This window comes from Natrix helvetica (assembly GCF_964273705.1).
Source record: "Natrix helvetica genome assembly, chromosome: 11".
NCBI lineage: Eukaryota > Metazoa > Chordata > Lepidosauria > Squamata > Natricidae > Natrix > Natrix helvetica.
Window position 1 is genome coordinate 20083152 of NC_138562.1, and position 12315 is coordinate 20095466.

At 44.5% G+C, this 12315-nt stretch overlaps 2 protein-coding genes across 3 annotated transcripts in view; one reads left to right on the top strand and one right to left on the bottom strand.

Annotated features, from left to right (window-relative positions):
• Nucleotides 1–4585, bottom strand: part of FGF13 (fibroblast growth factor 13) — a 101635-nt gene extending 97050 nt beyond the window's left edge. For both annotated transcript variants that reach the window (XM_081963833.1, XM_081963829.1), the window contains exon 1: nucleotides 4161–4585. The gene's annotated coding sequence lies outside the window, so the exon portion shown is untranslated. The remainder of the gene's footprint in view (nucleotides 1–4160) is intronic.
• Nucleotides 4586–11803: 7218 nt separating this feature from the next.
• F9 (coagulation factor IX) overlaps nucleotides 11804–12315 on the top strand; it is a 17642-nt gene continuing 17130 nt past the window's right edge. The window contains exon 1 of the mRNA XM_081963730.1: nucleotides 11804–11960. Within this exon, the coding sequence (XP_081819856.1) occupies nucleotides 11894–11960 (67 nt within the window). The 5' untranslated portion in view covers nucleotides 11804–11893. The remainder of the gene's footprint in view (nucleotides 11961–12315) is intronic.

The following is a 12315-nucleotide window of genomic DNA, read 5'->3' on the forward strand; positions in this document are numbered from 1 at the left end:
TAGGCTCAACTATTTTCAAGGACAGAAGGTGCGATGTTATCAGGACTGAGTGGTACAATGTGTCCTTCAATGTTGTGTTAAAAGCCACATTCTCCAAAGGGACAGCTGGTGCCAGGGGGAAAAACAACCATTGATTTCATTTGGCTGGACGCTTAATTAAAATTAAATATAGTTAATCAAAGTCCTCTTCACACATGCTTTCTCTACAGTTCAGAAAGAGTTTGGGAGGCCCACAAAGACCACAGCTGAAGTTTCCAGGGCTCCATTAGAGCTTTGGACAGTGGACCTCTGTTTCAGGAGAGGTCACCTTGTCCACCTGGACTTTTTGGGACAGCTGATCTGAAGCTGTGGAGCTGTGATGCCTACAAATCAGGACACGCTTCTCCTTCGCTCTTCCTCCAGTTGTAAACTTGGTTTTGCAGTTTAATAACATATGTCCCCTTCCACATAACACGATAACCTGCTTCTCAGGTTTTTTTTTTTCTAGGCTAGGAAAACAAGACTTTTATATGATTTTCCCTTTCTCAATGCTGACTTTTGAAAATTTGATCCTCAATTATTATTTTTTTAGGGCTAGGAATCCAGTTGGCTTCATTAAGCCTGGAAACACAGGTTGAAATTGAGCCAAAACTGCAGCTCAACCCTGAGATACAAATATTCTCCTTTATTAGCCAAAACGATCTATTTCCAAATCCAGTGAAGTGTTTCTCTTCTGTTACCTTCTCTTCTGTAGAAAAGAAGACCGTGAGGGTGTAGAAAAGAGGTATTTTTCTCATGCAGAAGAGTGATAGAAAATGTCTCTCTTAAGGTAGCCCTTAGGGACGTAGTGGCTCAGTGGCTAAGACACTGAGCTTGTCGAGCAGTAAGTGAGAAGTTCGGTGGTTCAAATCCCCAGCGCCGCGTAATGGAGTGAGCTTCCGTGACATGTCCCAGCTTCTGCCAACCTAGCAATTCGAAAGTATGTAAAAAATGCAGGTAGGAAAATAGGAACCACCTTTGGTGGGAAGATAACAGATTTCCGTGCGCCTTTGGCATTGAGTCATGCCAGCCACATGACCACGGAGACGTCTTCAGACAGTGCTGGCTCTTCGGCTTTGAAACGGAGATGAGCACTGCCCCCTAGAGTCGGGAAGAACTAGCACATTCATGCAAGGGGAACCTTTACCTTAAGGTAGCCCTTCTTTCTCCATAACTCTGTTGATGATGTGTACAACATGCCACCCTGCATTGAGAATTGGTTGTTTGGAATTGGATATGCTGCGGAAGATACATCCACTGCCTTCCTGTGCAGTGTCGAGCAGGCACTCCCGTTCCTCCTTTTTCTGCAGACCACCAAAATTTTCTCACGGACCCCCAGTGGTCCATAGAGCAGCAGTTGGTGACCGCTGGTTTAGAGGTAGAAATGTCAATTCGTAGACTTCCATTTTACACTCCAGAGAATTCTGGTAGTTGAAGTCCACATGTTTGAAGGACTATTTGAGAAGACTGCACTGAGGACTGCCACATGCTTATTTAGTCACGCATGCTCCTCTGGTTTCAAAGAGACTTCTGCTACGATTTAGACATCCCAGATTCCTTCAAGCTACCCAACGGGATGGTTACAAACTCAGTTGAAAGAGTCCTCCCAAACGTGGATGCAAACCCATAAAATCTTTCTTTAGGGGTTATTGCTTCAAAGCTCACAGGCTAAAAAGCCAGTAATTTCCACACTTTGGAGTCAAAGAGATGACCGGTTCTTTAAGAGCGTCTGATGATGGATGACAGGTGCATCCCCAGATGATGTCACTCGCCTCCTGCCCAATCGGAGCAAAGGATTTCTCAGACAGAATTTAATGAGCAGAGGAATATTTCCCATCTGAATTGCCCGGTTTGCTGGTAGTTAATTCACTTTTCAAAATTCACTGCAGGAAGATAACATTTGGGGAGGGCTGTCGCTGACATTTGCTAACACGAGCCTCTTCTTTCCGAATTGCTTAACCTTTGGAGGTGCCCCCTGAATGTTTCTGTTTTTAGAAAACAGTGTCCTTCGGCTCAAGGACTCATTTGGAACAAGGTCTGGAATTGATGAACTCCAGAAGCTAGACTGGATTAGTAGGGTGCAATCCATCATTATACTGTCTATTGTTGGGAAAAAATAAAATAAAAACGATAACAGCAAATTAAATGGCCATTTTATTCTTCACTCGAGTCACCAATGACTCTTCACTGTAGAACATCTTTAACAATTCCTTCCTTCCTCCCTCCTTCCCTCTTTCCCTCCTTCCCTTTTCTCTCTCCCCCTCTTCTTCCTTCCTCCCTCTCTCCCTTTCAGCCTTCCTTCCATACTTCCTCCCTCTTTCATATTTTCCTCCCTTCCTCCCTCCCTCCTGCCCTCATATTTCCTCCCTCCCTCTCTCTTTCATATTTCCCTCCTTCATCAATACAATAATACAATACAATACAATACAATAGTAGAGTTGGAAGGGACCTTGGAGGTCTTCTAGTCCAACCCCCTGCCTAGGCAGGAAACCCTATACCGTTTCAGACAAATAGCTATCCAACGTCTTCTTAAAGACTTCCAGTGTTGGGGCATTCACAACTTCTGGAGGCAATCTGTTCCACTGATTAATTGTTCTCACTGTCAGGAAATTTCTCCTCACCATATTTCATCCCTCCATATTTTCCTCCCTCCATCTCTCTTTCATATTTCTTTCCTTCGTCCCTCCATATTTTCCTTTCTCCCTCCCTCTTCATATTTCCTCCCTCCCTCCATATTTTTCTCCCTCCAGCTTTCATATTTCCTTCCTCCTTCCCTCTTTCATATTTCCTTCCTTCCTCCCTCTCTCCCCACCACACTGACTCCTACTCTAAGCTGGCTGTAATGCAACCATCTTGTGATGATCTAAATAGTCTAACTGAGTTCCAAGAAGAGCCATTACACCTGAACTTTATACAGGAATGAACGCTCAAAGAGTTTGCACCACAGTGCTTGTTATGGCTAAGTATTTTACTTCAAACATTCTCTCACTGATAATTCAATGTCTAAAGATAGCTGGATATGCCATTGTCCAAAAGGACCTGTTGATTTGGCTGCCAGCACAAGATATCTTGCGAGGAAGGCTACCAAACCAGAGAACTAACATCTTCATGTAGCAATCAGAATCCTTTGACTAACCACTGGCTGTTCAGGGCTGTTGTGAGGATAAAATCAGTTGGATTGGGAGAGTGTTTGAAGGGTCCTTGTTGCTCTCTGAGCTTGCTTGTTTTCCCAAACTAGGTAACACCATCAATGCTAGTCCTGCTACTAGCCCTGATGATGTTACCTAGTTTGGCTAATGAAATGTCTGCAAGAGAACAGGCAAGCTCGGAGAGCACCAAGGGCCCCTCATATCAACCCCGAGCTTCTAATATTCTCCTTTATTGGAAGAGAGTTTAAAAATGCAAGAAAATAAGTAACCCCATTATTATGCTTTTAGGCTTAATTTTCTCCTCAAAAGGTATAAGACAGCCAAGATGGATGCATCTTGCTTCACCAGAAAGCCCAAATCTCCAATGCAGGAAGAATGCAAGGAAAGGATTGATATTTTCAAGAAGGTGGCCAGAAATTCTCAGAATCCAGGCAAAAGGGTGTCAAGAAATAGCAAACTCATCTTCTCTTTGCTGGCTGCTCTCCAGTTTTGCAGAGTTTTCCAATATGGTCACGTATTATTTTTACTATCCGAGCAGGGCTATTGTTGACAAACACTTGGAAGATGAGAGCTTCTTCCCTTGGGAGAACTGAGGAACAAAGGAAGCTAAATATTCATGAGAAAGAACTAAAGAAGGTGGGTTGAGACTCCTTTCTTTGCTTTCCAAAGAAAAACCGTCCTTTCTGCGTTGAGGGAAAAAGGTGAGGAGACCAAGAAGTGGACAGAAGGAGTTTCAGAAAGCCAACTTTGAAGAAAGCAAGTCTGGAGAGAAATTCTTCCTCTTCCTGGATGCTAAATTTATGAAACAATTTCATATGGCTGTCCAGCTCACAGGTAGATTAAATACCCAGATTGTCCAGGGAAAAGGCAACTTAAGAGTCCCATTTATGGGGCTGCCTCCCATCCATTGAAATTTCAACCACGGATGGACCCTTTCACTCCATAAGTGGATGTCCAATTGCCCCCACCCTCTGAATTATTGCTGCCACCTACCTTGATCAGAAAAAGAGGCGAGCTGAAAGTCGGGAGGCTAGGCTGGTGCTCAAAGACCACCTTAGCTTTTAGAAAAATCCCAAATTAATCCATGCCATGCTTCTTTCCTGCTCGCTGGCCATGAATACAAGAAACATCCACCCTGGTCCTTCAATATCTCCTCCTGGCTTCTCCTGCAGGCTTGGGCTGCAGAAAACAACCTCCAGCAATCTCCAGCTCAGGAAGCCCACCGAGAAGAACGATGGGATAGAAGCTTTGTTCTCTTCCCCCCAACCAGGTGAAGGTTTGAGGTCCAATCTGCAGAGACCTGTTGCTCCCTGGGCAAGGAAGTGAGAAGTCACACGGTGCCTCCTCTTGCTATTTTTAGACGAAGCAGGATCCTCCAAGCTGTTTTGTTTTCCAGAATTGCCCTGACAGAAGGGGCCTGGAAGAGCAGCTGCAAACGTCTCGTTTTACAGCTTCAAGGCAACCTCTTCAGGAAAACAAACCTCAGGCATTTATGGTCTGGTTTTTTTTTTAGTCGTCGGCGTTCTCACTTATGACATTATTTCTCACAGATTCGTTTCCCTGTCTTTCCTTTTTACGCATTCGAAGCAGCAGGAGGAGCTCTGCAAAATCCCAATTTTATCCCAGCGGTAACAGCACTTCTATTTCCAACAGGTGACGCAACAAGCTTCAAGGATCAAAATAAGCCACCATCGTAAGAGAGATCGGGGTTTGAAGAAACCCTTGTTTGGCCAAAGGGGCAGGGATGCACAGACTGTTGGTTCCTTTGGATCCAGAGATGATGGGCACAATAATGAATAAAGAACTGTTAGCTTCAATCTTTTACTCTAAGCTGGCCTTCCTTTGTGGACAATTTCCACAGCAGCCAATGCTGGATCTTAGGCTCCCAGCTTAAAGGTCAGTACAGTACTAGGGTTTTTATTAAGCCTGGCATCATGACTCCATGTTCCTCCTTCTGTGGTCACATTGCAAGATCTGACCTTCGCCAGGGAGCACATGACCTGAAGGTCTCAGGCTTTTACAAATAAGAAATCTTTCTTTGTGTCTCCGGGAAGTTCCCCTCCCCTTCTCCCTTCTTCAGCAAGCAAGAGTGGAAAAGAAGCAGGTTACCTCCAAATGGGCTCCAAACATCTAGTCATTTCCTAACGTGAAGGAGAAATCAAAATATGTCACTTAAACCCTTGGAATGGAATGGTCGTCTGCGTTGCCCCTCCATTTCTCCAGTCATTTTTTTAAAAAAAACATGAGATTCAATTCAAGTGGGATTAAAGTGATCTCAAGGAATGCTTAGATAATAACATGATGAACTTTCAACTGGTTAGAGAGGAAATGTTAGAACTGGTGGATTATCACAGAAAAAGCCACGCAATGTTCCAACTAATTTAGTTTCCCTGAATTGAGATCTTATAGTTTTATTTCCAAATGTTGTAGACCAGGGGTGTCCAAACTTGGGAACTTTAAGACTTAGTTCCCAAGTTTGGACACCCCTGTTGTAGACACACTTGTAGATTTTTCTTTCATGGTTTCATTGTATCCTGCCTTGTATCTCGTCATTAAAAATACATTTCAAGGTGGCAAACTTATCTAATATACATTCCTACTCTTCCCATTTTCCCCACAACAACAACCCTGGGAAGTTGGTTGGGTTGAAAGAGGAGGATGGGACCAAAGTCACCCAGCCAGCTTTCATGTCTAAGGCGGGACTAGAACTCACTGCCTCTTGGTGATTGGTCCAAAGTCACCCAACCAGCTTTCATTCCGAAGGCGGGACTAGAACTCACAGTCTCCTGGTTTCCAGCCTGCCGTCTTAATCCTAATTGGACCTCAGAATAGTTTCTCAATCATTTACACCAGGATTCATCCAAAAGTAACAGCTACCCACAGACACACAGAGGTAGTTTAACACCTCCTACCATCAGACCATACCACCTTCTCCTTGCCTGGTGGTCTTCGGTCTTCAGAACGGAGTCAGTGAACTATCCCTCTGCTTGGTGGTGGAGGAAGATTCCCCTCCATAGGAAATGCCCCTCTTAAAATTAGCCCCCCTCCTCCAGTCCAAACCTTTTCTCTGACTCAGAGAAATACCTGGAATGGCATCTGCCAAGGGTTAAGAGGCAACGAAGCCTTGGTCCATTCCTCACTGTAACCCAACCCCACGGATGACGTAGAGAGGCAGCAAACTTGCCAACAGGTGCATGCCAAATATATTGGCAGGGAAGGGATTTCCAAAGGATGGGGTGTCTTGTGATGATCCAGGCTCACTCTGGGAACCAGCCAGCCAGGAATCCACACTCAGCGCCCAGCAAAAGAAGTTTCCCTCCTGCAGTTAATAAATTCCTACACAGCTCCTCCATTTGTCTCATTACTATCTCCGTTTCATTACAACATTCCCTGGCCCTGTTCTAACAAAATATTTAACAGATTGAGAAGCAATACCATGCCGGCTGGTGCAGGCAAGTCAGAGCAATTTAAATTCCCTTGAATTTTTTAAGAACTGACAAGTCAACCAAAACTCCTCCGGTATAAATGAGGCATTGAAATGAGGATTCCATTTGGTCTTTTTCAACTCACTCTGCACCTTCTCCAGAGGGGGGTTGCTCCCAGTTTGGATCGGTTCAGCCGAACTGGTAGTGGCAATTTAGCCTGGGTCACAGAACCGGCAGTGACCCAGGCTGGCCACGCCCCCAAACTGGTTCCCCGCTCTCTTCTGCCGTTGCCGGCAGGCTTCTGCGCATGCACAGAACAATTTTCAGTCAACTAAGCATGTGTGAGCAATGCGCGGCACATGTGCACGCAGTGTGTCCCCTAACTACCTTGGACAATTCAAAGCGCAGTTCTGGAAGACTGTTTCCAAACATCTCCGATTAATCTCTTAAGAATGGGAAGGAAATCTTTTTTAAAAAAAATCCACAGCAGGGAAGTCCAACTTAATCTAGGCTTTGTTGACCCATAATTGCTTGAGGTGTGCTAAAGAGCTCCCTGGGGTGTTGATTGGAACAGCCATCTTCCTCCCCCACCCAACGCAGCCGGTGTTTATTCTTCGCTCTGGAAATCCAAGGAATTTGTATCATTGATTTGTCACAACACGTTCCCTTGGCTGTCTCAGCTCCCATGTGCTGAGCTTTAAACGAACACAAATACTCTTATTTCTCAGCTGTAGAAACTCTTGTGATGTAGTAAACATTTCCTTTCTGACTCTCCACCCCTGGGGCCTTCTTTGTGTCCTTGACGGGTCTGAAAGTGGGGTCCTTGTTGCTCTCTGAGCTTGGTGGTCTTTCCCCTGTCAGTGTTGGTGAGAAGGTTCTTGGCGGTTCCTGGGTTAGACTGTGGTTTATTGTTTGGCGATTTGTCAGAATTGGTAGGTCCTTGATTGTGGTGTTGTTTACTGGCTTGATTGTTGGTCTAAAGTTAATGTTGGTGGTTAATCTCTGCTCATCTGGGTGCTCCATGCTGGTGAGATACAATTATGGTCTCCTTTGTTGAGTGAGCCACATCTACCTTCGAACAATTTTCAAAGCGCCCCTTGGGGGCAGCTATGATCGTTCAATTATTTGATGGAGTAGGTAGAAGGGATCTTTCTTTTAGGTATAAATACGGGTTCCATTAGAGGTGCCGAGTTAATTAACACACTTCTTCGCTCTGCGATCTGTCCCAAAGAAACCTCCGATTTTCCCCAGGGGTGGATCCAATTCACTTCCCTAACAGGGTTGGCTTCAACTGAGCCAATGCTTCTAAAAATAGGCAAGAGCTGCTAAAAAAAAAACAAAAAACCAAAACATTATTTGGGGGAGGGGAAACCTGGGAGGGTCTCTCAAACAATATGCCTTTGTCGTGGGGTTGCCCACAAGCCACGCCAGCCCTAGGAATGGCCAAAAAATCATCTCTTTGTCCCACAGGATGGTCTGTGAGTCCACCTGGGGATGCAAAAGACGATGGGCTGGATGTCATGGAAACCAAGAGCAGAAACCTCATTTTCCAGCAGTCGCCTGTCGCTGTTATTTAATTTGGATCAGCTATTTAACAGCAGACAACGATGGTGGGGTGGGAGCAAGATGTTGGAAAGGTGCCTGCAGCGAGGCTATAAATAGCCCGCTGCTGTTATTTAAATCTGTCTATGTATGGTAACATTGGCCACCAATATCTACAAACATCAGTTCTCTGCATGCCTGAGTGAGGCAGAAAAACTCTAGAAAGGTTTTGTTTAGGTTTTTTTTTTTTTTTATCACTGGCCTCCACTCTGCGATGGGGGGGGGGGGAACAATGTGGGGATTTTAGAGCTGAGGTGGCCTGGCCAGTTTTGGGACTGATTCTAGGCACTTCATTCTGGGGGCGGCGGGGGGGGGGAGATTCTTGAAAGAGTGTTGTCTGAAGTTGCCAGACCCTTGTTCAGAGGAGGAGGCGGAAGAGGAGGAGGAAGAAGGGGAGGAAGGGGAAGAAGAGGAGGAGAAGAGGAGGAGGAAGAAGAAGAGGAGGAGGGAAGAGATGGAAGAGGAGAAGAAGGAGGGGAGGAAGAGGGGAGGAGGAGGAGGAGAACAGTAGGAGACAAGAAATGGGACAAAGTTAGACTGCACCCAAGAGATCCTGCAAAAGTCAATCTTGTGAATACAGTCATAGAACCTGGCATGGCCTTTCCCAGGTCTAGTTTGGCTTTCCATCCAAGGGGGATGACAGAGTCTGTGATGGGAAGAAATATGAATATTTTGCTTCTCTTTCCTAAAGAAGCAGGAAGGAGGGCAAGCCGAGCACTTTTGAATAGAGAGAGAAAGGGGGAACACACATACACACACACACACACACACACACACACACACACACAGAAAGATAAGTAATTGAAAGGCAGCATTATGGAACAATGAAGTTAGCTGGGCTTCATAACAGGCAGGAATTTGGAGAAGACAGGAGAAAAGAGACTCCTTTTTAAGGGACAATGAGCCCATCGCAAGAACCTGGTTTTATCATTTTGCTCTTTTGATGAAATTTGCAGCATTCATCGCAGTGCAATTTTAATCTGTTCCTGGTTACAGGTGTTAAAAGCAGGTGTTATATTACCTTCCTGCTGAGACTCTTGAGACTCAGACAGAAAAACCTTCCTGGATTTTTTGGGGATTGTGTGTGTGTGTCTCGAGGCCAGCTACAACTACACATTTCCCTGCATGCTAATTAGACTCAGGCGCCACCTTTATTGGGGTGGGGGTGGGGAAGAAGACAGACCGTCCTCTCCTAAAGGTTGCAAAGAAGTAGTAACATAGATGCAAACTGGTGTTTGTTTGTTTTTTGCACCCCAGTAAGAATTCCTCTTTTGCCTCTTCTTAGCTTTTCCTTGTATTTGTGAGATGCACTAACCTTCTGTATCTGAAGTGCTTCGCTGCTTGGATGCTTTTCGTTATTCGAAACAGAGCCAGTGTAACTCATTTGCAAGGTAAGAGGAAGCAGAAAAAGCCAGAAATATTCAATCTCGCAGCTCTTAGGCCGTGCTGTATTAAATTGGCATAGCAGGCACCCAAATCTGCAAAAACATTTTCAGGATTAAGCGGAAAGAGATAATTCACAGGGCATCCATCAGAACTTTAGGTGGAAACATTTTCTGACTCCAAATGACTCCATCAGGGCTTGATCTGAACAAATTGATACGATTGCTCGAGTACCACCAAGGAGAATGAAACTTGACTGGCTTTTGACTTGAAAAAAACAAACTGCTCAGAGTTTCTGAAATTTGATTCAAAGAGTTTGAAATATGAAATAAGAAGGGACTCAAGGACAGGAATCAGAAGACGCAGCTAAGATAATCACATTTGGTAATGGATGGATGGGCCATCTGTTGTCCTTCGTTGGATTTTAGTTGACAACTTCCTCTTTTATTAGTTGAGACTATATCTATTTTTCCGGCTTACATTGCTTTACCCTTTCATTCCAGATCTTTTTCACTGGCACCATTATCCTACAGCAAATCTTTTTAATTTTTTGGCTTGCTTCGTTGTAGTTATCAATGATTGAGGCCGGAAATCAAATTATCTTGAAATAAACCAGAAACAAATCAACAATGCTGCTTACCAGAAAGAACACGCTTGGATATGCTTATATAACTGAAAAAATATGAATCAACAAAGAAAATTTTGTTTGGCCTTTCAAGAACCAAAGAAACATTTCCTATCAGTGAGAACAATCGATTCGTAGGATGGCTGCTGGCCTCCAGAATCTGTGGGTGCTCCAATGATGGAGGTTTTTAAGAAGAGACTGGACATCCATTTGTCTGAGGTGTATTGGGGCTCCTGCTTGAGAAGGTGGTTGGACTAGAAGACCCACAAGGTCCCTTCCAACTTTGCTATTCTGCTCTAGTGCTAGATTTTCATTAGAATTCCCTCCCTCCATCCATTCATCCATCTCTTTATCCATCCCTCTGTAGGAAGTTAGCACCCACTCCTAGAAGAATGAAATAGCCTAGGAAATATTAAAAGGGCAGAATATTATATTTCTCTGGGTGAGAAATGGAGAGACATGTTTTTAGGCAGGAAACAGACTCACTCTTAATAGCCCCCTCCACCTTTGTCAACGGGCCATTAAGGCCTGAGCCAGTCTATTTTACATTTCATTGCCCTTCATTGCACCACCCACCAAGTTTCAACCAAACCTAGCACAGACAACCTACAAAGCAAGCTATGACCTCTGAGAGCAACCAATCAGGATACACTTCCTGTGCCCCAGGAAGTTCAAAGCCCAGAGAGGGCATAAAACCCAGGGACTTTCAGCATTTCTCCCCTTTTCACCCAGAAATATAGATATTCTTTGCATCACAATCATTCTTTTACACACTAAATATCCCAATGACCTCAAGTGCTCCACACAGGCCTTGGGTTCCAGACTTCCTAGTAATGTCTGGCTTTCCTGCATCCTTTTTAAAGGGAGCTGGATTCCAGCCTCCAGGTGCATTCCAACCAATCTGAATTCGTTACCGATCTGGATACGATGCTTCGGTTAATGCTGCCCAGTCTTAAAACACATTTAAGTGCTTTTTTTAACAGTTGAGAACATTGTTAGCATGCCAGCAGGATCTGCCAGCTTGATGAATTACTCACCGTATTTATTCATCTCCCAGCCGTCCTGGTATCATTCAACAAGGGGAAAGGGCTTCTGAATGGAGACCTCTCAAAGCTGGTTTTGCATTTATTTATATTTGTTTGGAGAGATTACTTTAACTGGATTATTGCAAATCACTGAGAAACTTCAGCTGTATATAAAGGGGAACTCGTCATCTTTCAGTCGTTTTTGATCTTCAGTTCCCATCCTCCTCCTACAGAGATGGGTCCATCACTGAGATGGTATTCAGCAGGTTCTGACCAGTTCTGGAGGAACCGGTAGCGCAAATTTTGAGTAGTTTGGAGAACCCGCAAATACCACCTTTAGCTGGCCCCACCCCCATCTATTCTCTCCCTCCCGAGTCCAAGCTGATCGGGAGGGAATGGTGATTTTGCAGTAACCTTCCCCTGGAGTGGGGTGCTTTTAAACTAGGTTGGCAGAAGCTGGGACAAGTAACTGTCTTAGCCACTGAGCCACTAGCACCTTGTTTAGGCTGCTGTTTTGCATCTGGAAAGGCCCATGGGAGGACCTTGAGGGAAAAGTTGACCGCTGTGTTAAATCCAAAACAAATATGTACTTACCCCTTTGTAACAAGTGATCCAAAAGTGCCCATTCTTGCGACGTTAGCAAAGCTGCTGTGAAGCTGAAGGAAAATGGCCCACCACGGCTTTGCCTTGGTCCTCGGACTGTTGGGAGGTCTTCTTCTCACCGAGTGTGCAGGTTGGTTCCTTCTTCAGCTAAGCTGCTTCTGGTTGGAGATGAAAAGCTGTTTTTGTCACCAATTAAGGAATAAGCCACGGGAAATAAGTTCAACTTAAAGCTTCTAAAGATTGCACGGATAACGGATTAGACCAAACAACTCTCATTCGTTGCAGTAGCAACTTTATGTGCAGGTACTTAATAGGACTTGCTCCCAAGTCATTGTGTATACATTTGGTTTGCAACGCATAAACGTTTGCATCTACCCAACCGATAAAACGTAGATTTGGGAAATAGTTTCAAAAGTACTTTGTGAATAAGCAACTGGACTTTGTTTTCCTTGAGGATAATTTGCTTTTTATCCAAGAAGTTTGGT